The 18,889-nt window shown below is 44.5% G+C and overlaps 1 protein-coding gene across 1 annotated transcript in view; it reads left to right on the top strand.

Moving 5' to 3' along the window:
* The window catches only part of ETV6 (ETS variant transcription factor 6), a 142,248-nt gene that overhangs the window by 94,915 nt on the left and 28,444 nt on the right, over positions 1-18,889 (top strand). Inside the window, exons 3-4 of the mRNA XM_074149336.1 lie at positions 12,782-12,946; positions 16,834-16,968. Of these exons, the coding sequence (XP_074005437.1) occupies positions 12,782-12,946; positions 16,834-16,968 (300 nt within the window). The remainder of the gene's footprint in view (positions 1-12,781; positions 12,947-16,833; positions 16,969-18,889) is intronic.

Raw genomic sequence — 18,889 nt, 5'->3', positions numbered from 1 at the left:
AGTGGTGTGTGAACAGATACACCTAGAAATCTGGATTTCTGCAACAGATAAGATACATAATTTGACAAGTGCCCTTCACAGAGCTGGATGAAATTTGCCAAAATATGGGAGAGCACTACTATGAAGATTTTAATTAGACAAGTTGATCAAAAAGTATTTCAACTACATTTTCACAATATCCAATTATTAAAGAGCGTGTGGGGATTCCACTAGTTTCAGTTGGTTCCCAGGGGGACCAGCGTTGTGTGCACACCATCATGCTGTTCACTTTACTTGTACGTTCAATCCCTTCCCTGTCCTGTCTGTTTATATTGTAAGGTCCTCCAGGCAGGGACTCCTCCTTATTCAATGTTTTATACTGCCTGGCACAACTGTCAGCCATGTAAAGAAGCCGTTAGATAATTCTAAATATTTCTCACAGGTGATATCATTTGATTCTCTTTCACAGTATTTAAACGAAGATAAATAGGGTTGCTACCCTTCACCCCTTCAAAAGAGGGGCCACTGTTTGTGGGACTGAGAGGGGTAACTTTCTCACCCTTCTCTGCTGTCACAGCCCCACAGCCGATCCCACCTCAGCTCTGGGACTCCCAGCTGCAGCACAATGATTCTCTCAAGAGACAAAGGTCGCCTTTCTCCCAGCAGTAGTTTGTTTGCAATAGTAAGCACAGGGATGGCCATCCTTCCTGTGGGAAAGAAAAGGTGGAAAGAAGGACAGTACAAGATAGCTTCGCTGATGTCGAGGTCACTAGGTGTCTATAACTAGCATAATAAGTTTGTAGAGTATCAAGAATTGTGAATCTGTGATGGTATCAGTTACACATAGTTACTAGGTATGCAGTCTCTCACACAGCACCTTTGCAAGAAACCCGAAAAGCAGGATGAGACAGAACCTTCTTGTGAATTATCTCCTCCATTTGTTTTCCTTTTCATTCAAAGCTTGATCCTCTACTGGAAATGCGTAGGTAAATTATTTGCCTCTATTGACATTGCAATAATTTTTCCAGCCCTGGAAGCAAGCCTTTCTCAGTGACATCATCAAGATTAAACTCAAGTAATACAGTAAGCCCATGCATTTTTCAGTGACACGACATGTTCTATCACAACACTAGCTGAAGCATTTCCTCCCTTCTGTTACCACATCCAGCTGTTACTCTTCTTGCAGTATGCCACCTCCCTGCCAGTTGTGTTGACCTGTTAGTGCAGTTGTGCTCTTAATCAGCTCAGAAAGCTGATCTGGCAGAAACCACTGTACATATGTACTTAAATGCAGATTATCTCCCTCATCAAGATCACAGCATAGCTCCTCCACCAATTGCACTGGCACATTGAAGGGGTGGCCAGAAAACAATAGTAAGTCAGCACTATCACTGAACACTACATATTGTCTGAGCTGTGGCCTGAAAGGAGCTGGTTTGAAGGATGATATAGTGATTACAGACATCCCAGCATGGGATGGAAATGATCATCTTTGATGATAATTTCTTACCAGACAGAATAATAGAAAGGGATTCCAATATACCCAGATCAGGAGGGAGGATATTTCCCTCAAGCACGGGATTCCAGCAAGACACCTGTGACACCGGAGGGGAGAAACTTTAAGTGTGTATTTCTGAGATCTGAGGCTCTCACAGAGAGGTGGCCATAGCTCACGCAAGCGTGTATCTGCGCTGCGGTCAGAGGTGAGTCGGTGTCACAGCTGCCCCAGAATTTGCCGAAGCTATAGTACCCACAGACCTCAGCATGAACTGGCTACCACGGTGTCAGGCAGGCTGTGCCTGACATATGCAGCATATGCTCAAGCCCTTGTTGTGGTTGGCACCTTGGGGAGCTGGTTCAGAGGGCACCCCAGGGATGACTGCAGGTGCTGCAGCCGTGCCTCTGACTGCAGGATACACATGTCTTTGAGACACACAGCACAGCATCCTGGCTTCAATCTGACAAGCTCCCAAACAGGATCTTGCCTGCTGTCCCAATTAATAAAGATGATTTCTGATTCCTTGGGCAATGTTTTTAAGTGTTCCCAGATAGAAGCAATGCCTCAACTTCATAAGACTAGCACAGAAACAAGCAAAAGCCAGTTTTTGGGGGAGCCTAGTAAGAGAAGTTAGTGGGTGTGCTGACTACCTTCAGAGCAAGCAGGAGTTAAACCCTGGAGAGGAAGCAATTCACAAGCTGCAGCAAAGATAATCATGATAATTTATCATCTGATAATCAAAGAGCACACACTTAATTTGTTCTCATTATCAATGTATTTCAAGCTCAAGTACCTTAGTACAAGAAGCCTTTCTGTGCACAAGTTGCACTGGAAGGGTAGAGATAACGAGCCCCATGCAAATGCAATGCAGTTACTTCTCCTGTATGGGTGATGTGTTGTAGTGCAGTTTGGAGTCCATCTCAGTGGCCTCCTTCTCCCTCTGGATGTGGAAAAGGACCCCCAGCATCTAGAGCTGTGGTTTTAAGCACTCGACCTTTCTCTAGGACAGCAGTGTCTTCTTGGAGAAATGACTGACAGTTTGTAAGAGCTGCAGGGATTTGGTTCATTAAGGAACCATCAAGAAATGAAGCTAAATCTGGAGTTTTTAACCATGTCAGAACTCTGCTTTGCAACATCTTGGGAGCAAGAAATGTCTGCAGCATGCTAAGAGCAGGCTTTTACCTCCAAAGCCCAAGATGTGGTTCAGAACAAGAGTACAGCGTGCAGTCTCCAGAGCTGTAATTTGCACCATTCCCCCCAGTTATTTAATATTTAATGTCACCTGAAGGCAGGTCTTTGCATAAAGCACAGAGGAACTCATATACTGGTGGATTGAAGCAGGCTTTTGTAGCCCTCCTGGATTAGGAGTCTGAAGGAGAATGCCCACATAAGCAAGAGACAGAGATCCAAAACTGAAATCAGTTACAGTAGAAGTATGACATGCTTTTACCACATGCTGGTGGTAAAATTTTCTCTACACTGATTTGCTTAGTGGTTACAGGCAAAGTAAGCCACGGCTCTGGCTATGCTGCCAAAATCTGCTTTTACAGTAGCAGCGCAAGTGCAGCTGCAGCTCGCGAGGCTTGGAGCCCCAGTGCAGAGGAAGCCAACAGATGACATCTTGCTGTCACGGCGTAGACTGTTCTGTAGTGGAGCTGGCCTCACGTTCCCTGGAAACAGCCTGGAAAACATGCTCTTTGTGTACAGGCTCCCCCCTCCCCAGCTCTCACAATCGCAGTTGAGTTAGGAAACAAAGTCCCAGCCAAAATTCCTCAAGGGAAAGGGACCCAACTTCTTCAGGATGTGAGCCTCTGAGAACAAAATCTCCTTGTGAGAAGAAAGCAGCTTCTTAATACAGGAGGATTACAATGTCTTGCTATGTTGGTGGTGGTGTTTTGTTGGCATGTGAAACTGAGATTTCTAAACTTTCCACTTGATTCAGCTGTACAAAAAAGGCTTCCTAACCTCTCTCTTCCGAAATGGTAGAATCACCTCTAAGTTTGCAGCCACTGGAAGATTGAGATGACCTAGCTGATGGTAGGTTAAAATGACAAATTGCTGAGAGGAGCCATCTTAATTTTAGCAGCTGCATTCACTGCAGCTAGCAACTATTTCTTCAGTTTTTCACGTCTTTCTGGAGCGTTGATCAGGTACCTAAAACCGGAGCTTTCAGTTCCATCACCAGCATTACTGCCGCATACTGTAAGCGTGGTGATAATCTGAACACCCCTCTCCACTGTACAGCAATTAGGCAGCAGGCAAAAGACTTAAGCAAAACCGTATGTAGATCAAGACTACCAAGATCAATTTATTTCTAATTACTTAAAAATTTTCAACACCCCAGCCAGGGATCGAGGCCATATTGTGTTAAAAGAAAGAAACAGCATATATTGACACTTCATTCTAATACAGTTTTTTTTTTTTTAACCTTAAAATTACTGTTGCCAGGATGCAGCAAGGAAGTGACCCAAGAAGTGGGAAGGAAAACTAGGTGTTAAGGATGTAAATACACTCTGCATTTGTCCAGTTGTAAAGAGCAGCAGAATATAGTTCCTGGATTCAACCCCTCCTATAACAGGTTCAGTGTATGGGCAGGTGTCCAATGACTTTGTGCCTCACATCTATAAAACAGATATAACAATCTGATCTGTCTGCATCTGAAAGGCACTCTGGAGTGTAAACGTGCAAGTATTACTAATAGTAGTATCAGCAGTGGCCGTATCCAATACAGGAAAACTGTAGAGAATGTTTGTTAGACCTGAATTTTGACCTGGATTAAGATAAATTGGTTTGAAACAATAAAGAGTTGCTGAGAAGAAAATTTAGGTTGTTATAATCTCCTTGACTTCTGCGTGCAAAACTGCTTGCTTCTGGCAGCGTGGTCTTCTGAGCTGGCTAACCCGTGCCATTGTCAGGGCTCAGCTAGTTTTGTTTAGGATATGGTTTGTGCACATACAAGGAAAAAAAGCAACAGAGGACGTTTCTTTCAGCTCCTTTTGGAAGGGAGCAGTAGGAAAGCAATGTCTGCTCCATGGAAAATGGCCAAAAATTGGTTGAGAAGAAGTCAGGAGTGGATTAAGACTATAACTGGGAGCAGATCCAAACCAACATTTCCCCATTCCCCATCCCCCTGCCAGCTGCTTGCGCTGCACAAGCCGCTCCGGTAGGAATCCCACGGTCACCTGCCCTGTGAGAGGCACAACATGGGCAAAGAGAGGGGTCGTCTGGGACCCAAGCAGGTTCTTTCCTGAGTGCAGCAACCGGCGGTAGCAGCTGAGCAGCTGTAGTCAGCTGAACGGCGTTGTGCTGCCCATGGCTCCCTGGCTCACTGTGAGGGCTCTGGCCTTCTCCGAATATGGTGCCCAGATGCAAAAAGCCAGCCTTCTCCCTGCCTGGAAGGAGAGCTCTTGTCAGGCTTCTAGGAAGGCTTTGCAAACAACGCAAAAGGAAGCTGGAGCCGTTCTGCACAGTTCTTGAAAGCTCTTGGACATGGATCATGGAACGAGTGCCTAGAAAACAGGCTGGTCTTTTCATCACCTCTGCGGTCGCTCGCTTCTTTGGCTGGTGGCTTTTCCCTTCCAGAACTTCAAGCCCTGGCCGCTTCGGCACGCATACCAGCACCATTTATTTAGACTGGTTTGCCCCGTCCTGGGTGAATTCTCTTTTCAGGCCACAAGCTGCCTGTCAGCAGCAGGTAGGCTGCTCCAGCATTATAACATTTTTTTGTGACTGATCCCAAAACGGGGCAGCTCACGGAGGAAAGAAGGCTACATCCTAAGGTCAGCTTTTTCTGCAAGCTGACTCCAGATGATGCAGATAGAAACAGAAAGGAGAGGGGCAGCTGCTGTGGGTCAAACACTGATTTACAAGAAATGCAGCACAACTGGCCACGTTAAATGACTGGGGTTGTGCTTGAGGCTTTATTCTGACATCAGGTACAATTCTAAGGACTTCAGGAATTGGTCTGCAGTGTTCAGGGACTTTTCTGTTGCTGGGGCAGGGGGTCTTAGACATAGCTGAGTAATTTTGTGTTGAGAGAGTTACTTCATTTACTAACCTATATCTGCAAAGAAAAGGGTTTGGCTATAGAGTGAGAAAGAATATGTTTTTCGTGTTGAATTCTGTGGAGTGTGGCCTTTCCTCCTTCATTTCCCGCTTACAGAGACTTCAGATTTTGTGGGGTTTTTGTACCAGTGACTTCATCTGCCATCATTAATCAGTGAGCTATCTCAGCCCAGCAAGCTAATTTAGAGCCTTGCTTGTGCATTTGATCAGCAAATGCAAACCATGTGTAATGTCAGCAGGTCAGGGGAGGTGATGGAACATGGGATTTTCACCTCAGTTCCAGAAAGGGCCATAGTTGCTTCCAGGAAGCTGAGCTTGGCACTGGGTGTGGGGAATTGAAAAGATTTATTTCCCTGTATGAGAGCTTAGAGCTTGATCATTCTAATCAAGCATTTTCCAATCAATATGCTTCTTACGGGCTTTCCAAAGGCTGCATTAGAAAAGCAATTTTTATTTATTTTATGACCCTGAAGCCCTAAGGGGTTCGGCTGTGTCAACTTTCCGGGGTCTCTGTAGAGACAGTGAGAAGAGGAGGGCTGGGTCACAGGGCACCAGGCTAGCCAAGTCAGCACGGCAGAAACCCGGCTTCACCAGGTTTGTTTCTGTAGACGCCTGCATACACAGAGGCCCCAGAGCAGACGTGGTACACAGAGCATTACCTGCACTTGTGCTCTACCTGTAACGCCCTGTTCAACAGGGCAGCAGGAGACATGAGCCTGTGCCTTTCATTTCAGATTACTACCGAAAAAGCTGTTTCGCCCTCTGTTCCCAGCGGTGTGTGAAGCTTCCCAAAGCCTTGTCATCCTGATTACAGGCAGTTTCAAACCTTTTTAAGGGACACGGAAGCCTCACTGGGATCTCTCTACCTGCCCATCACACGACTTCTCTGTTCTTATCCAATCTTTTTTTCCTTAACAAGACCTGTAAAGGCACATTTTCAACTGCTGCCATCCATTTCCCTTGTACCGGTTTGTACTCACCTCCCAAATAATTCTCTCTGAGGATTAGCCAGGATTAACCTTTTTCTCCTTTTCTACCTTTGCTTATCTCTGGGCCTCGAAACTGCGGAGCCGGCTCTGTACTGTAGGATGAGGCAGTCCCTGCAGGCCAGCACCAATGAATGGCCACTGCTTCTCCACTACCTGGGTCAAGTGGCACCCGCTGGAAAGAGCAAGTGTCGGGCATGTCATCGCACACCAGACCTCTGTCCCCTTCTCGTGACAGCAAGTGCACAGACCACCAGTGATGCAGGGTTTATCCTGTGGTAGGGCTGCATTTTCCACACGTATGCCAATCCAGGAGCAGTCTCAGAAGGCACTTATGTAGGCTGTCCATCTGCATGGGGATAGCTAAGCACGCCGCAGCTCTCTTTCACCTGTTCCCCTCCTCTGAGGAATGAGAAAGGCTTCCTGAGAAAGCAAGGTCCTTTATCTTCCTGCCTTCACCTTCCGCAGCAGAGGTAGTCCTGAAGAGCTGCTGAGCGCCCTGTGGACTCTCGTAGCTATGGGGAAGGCACTTGCCATAAGAGATCGGTGTGGCAGCTCCAGCAGAGATAGCACAAAATTTCTGCCTCAGGAGGACCTCAGCGCCCAGATTGGGCTTTAATTTGAAATCGTCTTCAGCCTGATCGGCACACTGCTGTTGAGCTCAGCGCTTGCAGCCCTTTTCGGGGAGCAGCACGTCGTGGTTTGTGCTGTCGGGTTCAAGCGCGATATCAGAACAAGGGCCCTAGTCTGCAGCAACAATCAATACCTCTGAACAGGGAACCAGAGAGCAGCAGAGACAGCACCGCGGGACTATTGAACCATAGTAATTTGAAGCAGCTGTGCAGCGTTTTGCACTTTCGAAGCATTTCAGATTTTAACTGGCCAAGCCCCGTGACACCTTTTTACATTTTGGTAGTCTAGCTTTCCAAATGAAGAAGTGAGACAGAAGGAGGGGACTTTAAAAAGTTGCTCTAGCAGAGCCTTGGAGAAGGATTTGAATCTAATCCTATGTTTTTCCTCCAGACCGTGTTGCCTTTACATAGAAATGAAGAGAAAAACACAACCTCATGCCCCTCCTGCTTGACATACGCTATCATATGCAGAACCACGTATTATGCTTTACAGCTAACATGGAAGAATTTTGTTAATTAATAACAAAAAAAAAAGAGAGCTTCAGTTCCTAAAGAGCTAGTTGGTAGCAGACATTCAAGTCTTCTGAACTTCTCCAGCGTCATTTTCCCACTCAAGGCTCAAGTACTGTCTATAGTCAGAGCTGGCCTGCCTGATGCTGCCCGTGATGATGCATCTGTCCCTGGGTGTTTGGAAACCAGCTGCTGATTTGCATGCCCTGGCCCCTTTGCTCTTCGCCCAACTGCGCTATTTAGCTTTCGACGTGGGAGTGAGAACAATTCTCTCTGCCCTGCAGAAAGCAGGGATAAATGAGAGATCTGTCTTTACCCCCTTCTCACCTCCTCATCCTGCCTGCCCGGCAGCCCAGCGTAAGGATGAAGTGCCCGACCAAAGTGGAACAAAAAGTTAGATGAAACTTACCCCGAGTGCTGTTTCCGTCATGCGTGCTGTTGTGCGGCTGCATCCTCATACCGAAACTAAAACGGAACAGCAGTTCTCAGTGGTACTGTACGTCATACTTTGCATTGGAATTGTGTCTTCAGATTGTTCCAAAGTGAGTCAAGGTGAAAACAGCCTACAGTACACTATACTTCATGTTTTAGATGTATCTGTTAACGTACGCCGCACATAGCAACTCATACTGTAAAAAGCATAGCCTGTCTTCCAAAGCAAAGAAGGAGATGATTTTGCAAGATTCGAGGTTGGCTACATCTCTTCAAAAAACAAAGTTGTAACCCCACCAGAAGTTTGTGGTCAGATACAAATGTTGCTGGTTGTGTAGTTTTATGTAGAAGGTTATACTAGGTGAGCAGAGCACTCTGTTTTTCCAACCTCAAAGCCTGACCATGCTTAAGTTTCCTAAGGAGCTCATTGTCAAAAGAAGTGAACTCTTCAGAGACCATCAGGTTAAACTCCTCTTCAACAGGCCAATACATTCTCCTGTGTGCGTGTGTGTGTCTACACGTGTACGCGCTTGAACAAACAAGCTTACTGGCTACCTCAAGGTGTAAATTACCCCGTCGGCCCCTCTTCGTTGTACTTGGTTTTGCTAAGCAAGAATAGAAGGGAACAGAGAGTGGATTTCTTCTGCAGTCCAGATGGTTATCACCTTATGCCCTGGAGCGTGAGAATTGATCACTCTCACCATTTATAAGGTAGCTAGCGTAACAGGTGTTAGAAACAGGACTTCGGATGAAGAATAAGCAACAGAATTAGGTAATCTATTAAGACACCAGTGCGCCAGCCTGCGGCATTAGAAAGGTGAGCATAAATTTTGCTCCCTGTTTAATGCATATGAAGCTGTCAGATTATAAGCGTGTCTACAAATTATTGTATTTTACTCTGCTGGAGGTGGTGCTTGGAAGCTGACAGAAGACAGACTAGGGAATATGCTGGGATCTCTCAGAGCTGTATTCTGACGGTTTATGTGGCTTTGTCTAACCTGCTTTCAGCTATTGAGTTCAAGCAGGTTTTGCTGTTGTTTATTTTTACACCGCGCAGATAGGGAGACCAAGGTTGGGAATGCTTGCCAGATTTCAGCCAGCGGAGCAATAGCACAGATGGGAGCAGAGCCAGGTCTGACTCCCAGGTCAAAATTCACCCCCTGAAGTCCATGGCAACGCTGGCCACCGAGAGGGCAGACTGGGAGAAAGGCAGCATCCCCTGTGTCTGATCCACACCTACAGGAAGCAGCAAAGCCTTCCCACTGATTTCAACAGTCAGTTCAGCAGGCAAAACTCTGTCCTCGTTTTGTAACACAGCACTCATTTTCCTTACTTTATTCTGCTTGGTAAATATCTTTGTTAGTTGAAGACAATGCTGTTAGCTTTCACAGAGAATAAAACTGGAGAGATAAAAAGAGCCCGTTTTCCTCCACCGTGGGCACGACAATAAAAGAGGGGAAAATAAGAAACAGCATCCAAAAAAGAAAAATTGTATAAAGCAGGATTAATTTTTCTTTCATGGAGAGCATAGGAAAGCATTTTCAGGACCTACTGATAGCTATGTATGCTGTGCTGTAAAATCCTTTCAGCTGCAAAGCCAACCCTCTCGTGCCCTTGTTTTCACAAAATCAACTGCTTCTTTTTAAGAAAGGGCAAAGAAGGTGGGATACAAGTTTAGTAAATGCTGCAGTGCACATGAAAGAATTATTTTTTGAATGGTGGTTTCAGAAGCACTTTCAGCAACACTGGTCTGCACCCCCAGAAGAGCCTCCTGCGACTGAACTGTTTCAGCCTCACAAAGCAATGGGCATGTAGTGGAGCCAGGTGACTAAAGAAGGCTTTTTTTGAGAAACTAACTTCCCAGGAAAGTGGCAGGGCAGGGAGGGAGGGAAACGAGAGAAGAGGAAATGCATCTAGAGAAAAAAAGCTAACTTATTTTATGGCACTTTTTATCTTCCAAACACAATGTTAAGTATTTAATTATGATATCACCCCATGGGCGGAGAGATGTGGCATGTTCATCCGCTCGTTTTAGTGGCAGCCAAACTGAATTGAAAGGCTGCTTGCTGATTCTCAGTAACTAGGAGCCAAGTGGTCCTAGGTCATACTACTTTGGGGCTTTTCTCACAAGCTTCGGAGATGCTGCTGAAACCCAGCAGAGACCTGATTTGCAGTGTGAAGCGTTGGGTCTTTTTCACAGTCGCCAGCTCAGCACCACGTGGCTTCTCCCAGTGCATGTGGCTTATTTGGCTGTTCTGGATCTAGTGCCAATCAATGTAAGATTCTCTTTAAACTTGGTACTTCTGTATTAGTTGAACTTAAGGCAAAAATACACTGTCACCCGCACATGGGAAACGTTGATCTATGTTTGTACAGGGAGTGATTTATTAATTATGTTGTTATCTATAAGGGAGCACGTACGTCATATGAAATTATCATATAGCTCGGTCCGTGTCGGCCTGATTTTCCCGGTGATGTTTTGTTTTCTTTTGTGCATCATCTTGTGAAGTGCACATCAGAAGACCAGTAAGATTTCCACATGACAGTGTTCCTTTGGGCAATTTATTACTCGAGTGGCATGGCAAAGGGGGAGGTGAAAGAAACCACGCATGAGCATTTCAAGCACTCCTCAGATGGTCTTTTAAACACGGTCACGTGTCTGGCTGCATCAAGTCTGACTTCTTTCTCATTTAGCTACAGTCAAAGTGCATGCTGCCCAGCAGCTGCCCGGGGTCTGGAGTGTGGTTTCTGCAGGAATAACCCCGTGTTCAGCAAAAGATGAACCTCACTGGTATTTTAGATGATGGTTTACATGTTTCTGAGCAGATCTACACCTCACCCCAGGCCCTTCAAAAAGAAAGGTCCTACAGAAAACTCTGACCCTAGTAATCAGACCCTAATTCAATAAGGGGAAGAGAATTTAAGTCCTTCATAAATAAATAAATGCTACTTCTTGTTTCTGCGTGGCACATTATGCAGTGCTACAGGGGCAGTTGAAAGCTGATGGAAATTCTTGCTGCTGCCATGCAGACATGCCTTCCTTAGGTCAGCTCTGACCCTTTCTCAGGCTCGATCTCAATTCTTTTTCCGACTGAGATTCAGTTCTGTATGCAGCTGTGGCTCTGGGACTTTCCAAAGCTGCTGTCTGGGAATCTGGCATAGCAGCAGAATGCAATTCACTGCATGTGACCTCTTGCTAAAACAGAAAAAAGGGTTGCCTATCTGTTAAAGGAGTAAAAACCAAAACAAAACAGAGCGGTACAACTCTCCCAGGTTTCTTTTAGTGCTTGGTAGGAGGAGGGTAATCAGATCTCAGAGAATGGCGTGCCAGGAAGGAAATTTCTTCCCATGCGCATCGTACAATCAGCCAGGTGCAATACGAGGAAGGGAGGTTCGTCTTCCTCTGAAGCATAAGGTATTAGCTCCTGCCAGAGGCTGTGTACCAGAGATCTGATCAGATACGGCAAATTTTATGTTCCTATGCACAGTGTGAAGCTTTCATTTCTACGCAACACATTGTAGCAAGTCAAACAATGAGTCATCTCACGAGGGGGAAAAGGAAAGAAAGCTTTTATCTCCCAGTGGATTGGAGATAATCTCTCTACCTGGGTATAAACAGCTCTTCACCATGCTGCCTTCTCTCCAGGGGAAGGAATCTATTTTATATTGGTCTGTGAAACAGATATTGAATTGTCACACCTCCCAAGCTGTTCTGCCTGGACCCAGTAAAGGCAGCAGGCAAAAGGTCTTTGACTTTCATGGTAACTTGGTTGGGCCCCTGTGAGTAAACACAGTAGTCTAGGCTGTATATGCTGTACGGGCTGGCTGGGAGAAAAGGGAGTGCCAGATTCTCCTTGAAGCCCTGGAAAATCTGTGCCCAAAACGAACATACCCGTTTTACTGTAAAATAGCATACCACCTTACCCGACGCTGGTAATAATTTGTGGCTATATAGGAAACACAAGCTAAAGCAGTGCTAAAGGTGCCACAGCCTCAGTGCTTGTTTTCCTCTCCAGTGTGGGAATAGCATCTGCTAGCGTAATGGCATCTGCAGGAGGGTGTGGGCCAGTCTGAATGCACCTTTCTCAACCATATCCTCACTGATAACCATGACACACTGTTAACGGAGGCTGTGCGAAGCAGCGCTTCTTTACAGACCTCAGCTACCTAGAGGGAAGTATCGCCATAGCTCTCTAGCGTCTGACTACTTTTCATTATTCTTGATCAATGACAAGGGGCATGAAGAGAGAGCACGCCTCTCTGCTATGAAAGGATGCACACCAAGGATGGATGGGGCCAAGGACTTTGCCTCCTGCCTGCTCTGCACCTCAGAAGGAGCAGCTGGAGGAAAATCCCATTTCAGAGTGGAACCCTGGAACGAAATAACGTCCTAGAAGCTTTTTTCAGGATGCTGAGGCAGTTCTTGTTTCTCAACATGTCACAGATAAACCAAGGTGCCTAAAGTAATGAAGTGTTTCACAGTCCAGTGCTTAGAATAATTCTGTGTCAACGTGACATTCCTCTCCTATACCTTCCCCTGATACCTTGCACGTTATGTTGTGGGGAGAAAGGGGGATGTTTGCCTATATTCCCATGGTTCCGTGATTCACTGATGTTTGCCTGTACTCCCATGCCTTGTCTCCATTTGGTAACACAATCATGATCTCTTCCTGCCACAGGTTTGCAGCCCGTTTACTGGAGCAGGGATGATGTGGCACAGTGGCTCAGGTGGGCGGAGAAGGAGTTTTCCTTGAGGCCGATTGAGAGCAACACTTTTGAGATGAACGGCAAGGCTCTGCTGCTCCTGACCAAAGAGGACTTTCGATACAGGTCTCCTCATTCAGGTGAGGATTACTTACAGAAACCGTGATTGAAAAGAGAGAGGAAGCTGCAACGAAATCTGGAGAGGGTCAGAGGAGGAAGCAGTCTCATTTGTTGGGGGGGACTGGGCAAGGGGAGAAGAGAGAGGACAGATGCACTTTTATGAGGCAAGGACAAAAAGGTCAAGGAGGGAATGAAATCCTGATACACCTGAGTTGTAGGCAAATTTGAATGCAAATCCAAACCCAAACATCCAACCTGTTTCTGGTTAAAACTCCCTGCAGAACTCCCAGAAAGCAAGCTTCTCTGGCAGCACTTTGTGACTTCCAGCTCTTCCCTGTAAAGGCTTATCTTTTCACAGACCCAACTACAGCAGCAAGTTAATCAAGTGCTCTAGCCTCTTAAGAAGCCCATATTAGCATTCTGCCTCACAGTTGGCTTGGCTGACGCGCTGCTAAAAGTGACTGCAAAACTCCTCCCTGGGGGATCTTTCCTCTATTTTACAGCCCCTGTGGGCTTTGCTTTACTTTACCATATTCTCTCACGTGCTGGAGTCCAGCCCAAGGCGCAGCACAGACAGGTGTGTGAATCAGTCTGCCTGTTGCTCAAATTATGTCTTCATTTATTCACAAAGAAGTTTTAGAAATGTGTATGTTGCCTCCCTGTATTTATATCCCCTGCGGTCTGTCTGCTCCAGTTTTACAGTCAGAGTAAGCCTCTGCCCTCCTTTGTCAGGGATGTTTAACTAAATATGAGTTATTGGTTCTAAATAAGAGTTGTGAGCTTTTCTTTTGTGACCATACAAGGTACTCCTGTTAAATATAAAGTCTCGTAATTCAATCACCGTAGGTGATCAAAGAGTTTGGACCAAGCGGTGACAGAATTGCTGTTAGGAGGCTTCCAGTGCAAGGCTCACTCGGTGCGAGAAGTACAGCTGGTGCTGCTTAGATCCAGCTGATGAGCAAGCCGTGGCACTAATGCTGCATCAAGCTGCTTGGCGACTCCCTTGAATGCACCCCCACAACCATCCTCCTGCAGAATCTGCCTCACAAACTGACGCTTACGTTCAGTGTATACGAAGTTTTTTAAGCATGTCCTTCATATCCAGGACTAATTTTGTATGGAAGGAGATGCCAAACATTAATGTCTATTGCCAGCGTGATACAGTAGTGAAAACTGATGCCTAGTAACGTCTTTTTTTTTAATTCTTGTATACCACATTGAATCATTTCATTACAAAATTAGTCCTCCTTAAGGCAAAAGGAGGATTGAAATTTGGGGATGTGGGCAAGGACTGTAAGGGACACCTTTTGTATCTTGTCTGCAGCTCCCCTTATCATCCCGATGCCTTGCTGCCTACAAGTTATGCCCTTGCTTTTCCCCTTGTGTCCTGTAAGGGCACTTGAAATGAGTAGGATTAAAATGTTTGCAGGCTGGAGATAGAGCGTTCCCAGTGAAGAGCCTCTGGCTTGCAAATCCTTACTGTATGCAGAAGGTTAAGCTCTTATTTAGCTAAATTTGGAATGAAATAACCAAACTAAAGGCTTCCTCCCTCGCTTTTTCGCTCCTCCTTCTTGCCAGGTATTCCTCAGTGATACAAGCCTTTTAGAGGATATCTGAGTCAGTCCCTAAAAATTTAGATGACTGTAGGTAAAGGGACATTACCTCAACGTTTCCCAGAAATTAACTATACGTGAAATTTAAGAACTATGAATTAATGTTTGCCATAGAGGCGTTACGTTTTTCAAGAGTGTAGCTACATAAAAGCCGTATCCTTTCCCTCATGGCTAAAGCAGGAGAACCGCATCCACTCCCCCCAGTGGTCCGAGCAATAAAGTGGGCTCACAGCCCCACAGCTGTTCTTCAGTTTAGGGCTGGCCAGCGAAGGGAGACAGCAGAGGAGGGAGAGAGTGAAAAACGCTTTTCACCTTCTGAACTAGCATTACTGCGTCGGGGTGGTGCAGAAGCATAACTGTTTTTTCAGGTAAAAAAAAAAAAAAAAAGAAAAAGGCAGCCAGCTTTATGGACTTTTTCACTAGTCTGTCAGGCCAAATCAAGAGAGGTACAAATTTGCTACCTTACTACTTGGAGTGTTATGGCTCTAGTAACACTAGGTTATGCCACTATTGCATTCAAAGATGCAAATTCTGTGGTAAAATCACTTTTTAGCCTTACATGTGCTAAACATGGAAAAGGTAACTGGGTTCTCGAGGCTTTGTTTTTAATTAGATTTTCAGGTATTGCAATCACCTTTTAAAAATGCCCTAAAGTCACTGCTGAGACAGTAAAAGCAGCCAAGATGCTAAAAATAAAGGAAGCTGAACTATGGAAAGCAGGATGGCTTTAACTGTTTTATGCTAAGACACTAAACTTGCTCACAAATAGAGCTTTGGCAGTTTAAAGAGTCAAGGGATGAATGGCACAAAGCTTACAATCTCATACAAACAACTACTAAAAAATCCCCAGACACTTGAGAAAACTCTCCCAGAAGATCCAAGGTCTCCTAAGTGAAACTTCACTAATTTCCTTTTTAGATAATATGTTTTTGCTGCAGCCTGTTCTTCTGTAATATAAGCAGTGACAAAAAGAAGAGAGCAAGCAGAATTTAAAGTCAAGAGACTTCCTACCCTGTGTTGTACATTTTCACTTTGAAATGTGCAACCAGTTACATCAGACAAAATGTTTAAGTACCTAGATGTTTCACATACATGTTGTTGGAGGAAGGGCATCAGTAGAAGATGTAATAGATAAAAAGACAAAATAAGCAGTTAGTCCGTTGGTCTCCTAGATGTTGTGGTGCTATGTTCCACTGAGGAAAGATACAACAATTCTGGGGCTAGGAAATTGGGTTGGGGGACGTGAGGAACAGCCTGCCTTTACACCAAAAAGAAACAAACCTATGGATCAATTCATGGGAGAACATGTCAGTTTGGTGCGGTGCAATGCGCTGGCAGACATTTCTGTGGAAGAATGATACAATAGCAACTAACGGGCTATATGTGCCCATACAGAGCACCAAGACTGCTGCGTTTTGTTCATTAGTCTGCATCGTATCCGTGGTCTAATATTGCCTGTTTCATTGAGCTTCATACACATTCTAGTAGCTAGAAATAACTAGCTTTGGGATCCCATTTGGGCTTTTCAGGAATCCAACCCATGACACCAAGAGCGACGTATATAAGTTCCTAAGGCACCCATAGCACTCGAGTGTCTCCAGGAGCTGTCACCACAGCAAAGGTGTTCAGGATAGTTAAGTCTCTCGATTCTTTTCAAGTCTTTGAGTCTGTCCCAAAGAAACTCCTCAAACTGAGAGTTCTTCCTCCTGTGGATTTCCTAGAACGAAGTATCTTAGTAGCACACTGCCTCTGGCCTTGAGGCACCGGTGTTGCATGGAGAAGCTTTACCGCATCTTTTATCTCCTCCCCCCATAAAGCATAATTGTTCAGTAATTAAAGAAGAGCACCATCTTTGCTTCCAGAAACTCACTGCATAAATTATGGGCTCTACATTTAAGAATTCTGTCTCCTAAGGTGTCTAAAAAACTGAGGCTGTGATGAGAGAAGGTAGGACGCTGAACTAACCACTGGTTGTAAAGGTTTGGAGCTCTTGGATGGGCAGTCATGTAGCCTGAAAAAACCTCGTATTGGGGTAATAAAAGCCATGTCTTGTCATTCTCCCATTTTTCCACAGTCACACACAGAGGCATGATATGCAGCCTTTTTCGTTTTTTTTTTTTTTTTCCTTTCAGGGAAGAACCTTGCAAAACAGTGAAATGTAGGATTTTACTGCAGGCATGTTGGGGTCTGAAAATAGCACCCAGGAGCCATGAATTCATGCATCAGATGGCTAAATGAGTCTTCTCAGCAGTATGTAGGTGTTCATTTCCTTTCTCCTGCTGTTTGTCTTTCAGGTGATGTTTTGTATGAACTCCTTCAGCATATCCTGAAGCAAAGGAAAGCTCGTATGCTCTTCACACCTTTCTTCCACCCTGGGAACTCTATCCATGCTCAGCCAGAAGTCATATTACACCAGAATCATGATGAAGGTAACTCTGTCTCATTCTTATGGGAGCTGCTGTTATAGAGGCGAGTAGGGTAAGGCTGTGAGGAATTATGTCATTTTCTTGCTCCAAAGTTAGTTAAATAAAGCTACTCTCCTCCCTTTGTCCCATAGCTTTAGAACAATCAGCTGATCTGGGGAGTCAACTGTCCATTCTCCATTTATCTTCTATGATTTTATCCTGTTTCCAAAGCCTGCTTGAAAGCTATGCCAGATGCAGATTAAAAAAAATACCAGAAAGTTTTATTGACCCTATTGATTCATTTATCCTCACTCCTAATTAGGTAGCCAAAGATGCTTCATGAACTTTTAGTATCCTGGAGGTGCAACTAGATGCAATTGTTTGCAGAGCAAGGGAGAAGGCAGCCTCAGAGAAGAACATGTAACTCAGAGTCACTTCAACTGACAATCTGTCATCGCATCATGCCAGAGTTCCTAGCGCTGAGTGCATCTTGTTGCTCAGCTTTTGAGCTGATTGAGCAATTCGTGTTGAGAGAAGGTTTTTTTTTCTGCAGATTTTCTCTGATTTTTACTATCAGAATTACTTGCTTATGTTATTAGTTAGCCTTCTAGTACTATCCACACACACCATGGCTGTCAGAGGTGGTGAAGAAAGAATAGATACATTTGTGGAATTGCAGATTTGGGCTTATTTTACTCATAATTAGTTCAGAGCAAAATGTAAGTATGCTTCCTTCAATAGCAAATTGAGGTTTTATTTTATTTAAAAATATACACACTAAAGTACTTCTGGGTTTTCTCCAATAACAGATAAATATAAAGCCTAAGCCTTTTAAAAAGTCCTTTCCAGGAAAGCATCAGGCAGAATTCACTATTTCAATTAAAATAAAAAAATTCAAGGGAAAAAATAGTGTTATTTCTTTTTTAAGTAAGGAGAAGAGAACAGAAGTTAGTTAGGATATCGCCCTAGTCTCTGCTAACTAAGATGTACAATTATGTCAAGATTCAACATGGGATTGCAAGAGGAGATTCAGGGATACTGTCAGAGCTGTTTAAGTTGCCCATGGCCAGCTTGAGCAAGCCAGAATCAAATGGCACCAGCAAAACTCTGAAACTAAGCCAAGAACAGGACAGCAGCAGGTGGGATAAGGACACTCCAAAGTGTTCCCACACAGCTGTATAAATATTTCAGATTAGAAGAGGGTGCTACAGGTCAGGATGAGGTTAAATTGGTAGAGTTGTGCAAGAGACAGTTGCCTAGTGTATTAAGATAGCCGCTTTCCAGAGACCATTATAAACATCTCTGTTTTTTTCCTGAAGCTTGGCATTCACCCACAAATGTTCCCTTTCTAAATTTCAAACATAAATACTAGCTGCCCTCTCAGACACCCCTACATTAAAGATATGGAGCAACTTTCACCCTAGAGAGGTTTTCACAGGGATGTTGAGTTGGCGTTTCACGTGCGTCACTTAAAACCTAAGTCCTTTGCAATCTAGTCCAACTTCTGTCAGAGCACAGGATGATCAAGAAACAACTTTGATTTCTTCCTCACAACACTTTGGCTACTGATAGTGCGACTATATTTGCTTAGAGAACTCTGTGCTATTACTTAAATTTTTTCTTTGTTGTGAAAAAAAATAGTTCTTGTTTTGCTGGGAGAAGAACTTCAAAACAAGCAAAAGAAACTACACTTTGCCTGCTACAAGACTCTGAGCAATCAGAAAATCTCTATGCCAAGAATTTATAGGCAGGTGAATTTATTTATTTATGTATTTCGACATTCCCTCTTTCTTCTTCCTGTTTTACAGAGTCACTTGGGAGAATGTAGCACAATTAAGTTTACCATTTTCCCTCAGCAGAATACAAGTTAGTAAAAAAAGGAGAATGAATGTAAGAAGCAGAACTTAACCCTGCCAAACTCACAAACTGTAACAGAGGGGTCAAG

Source organism: Numenius arquata, chromosome 1 (assembly GCF_964106895.1).
Source record: "Numenius arquata chromosome 1, bNumArq3.hap1.1, whole genome shotgun sequence".
NCBI lineage: Eukaryota > Metazoa > Chordata > Aves > Charadriiformes > Scolopacidae > Numenius > Numenius arquata.
This window is presented reverse-complemented; position numbering and strand designations above follow the sequence as displayed.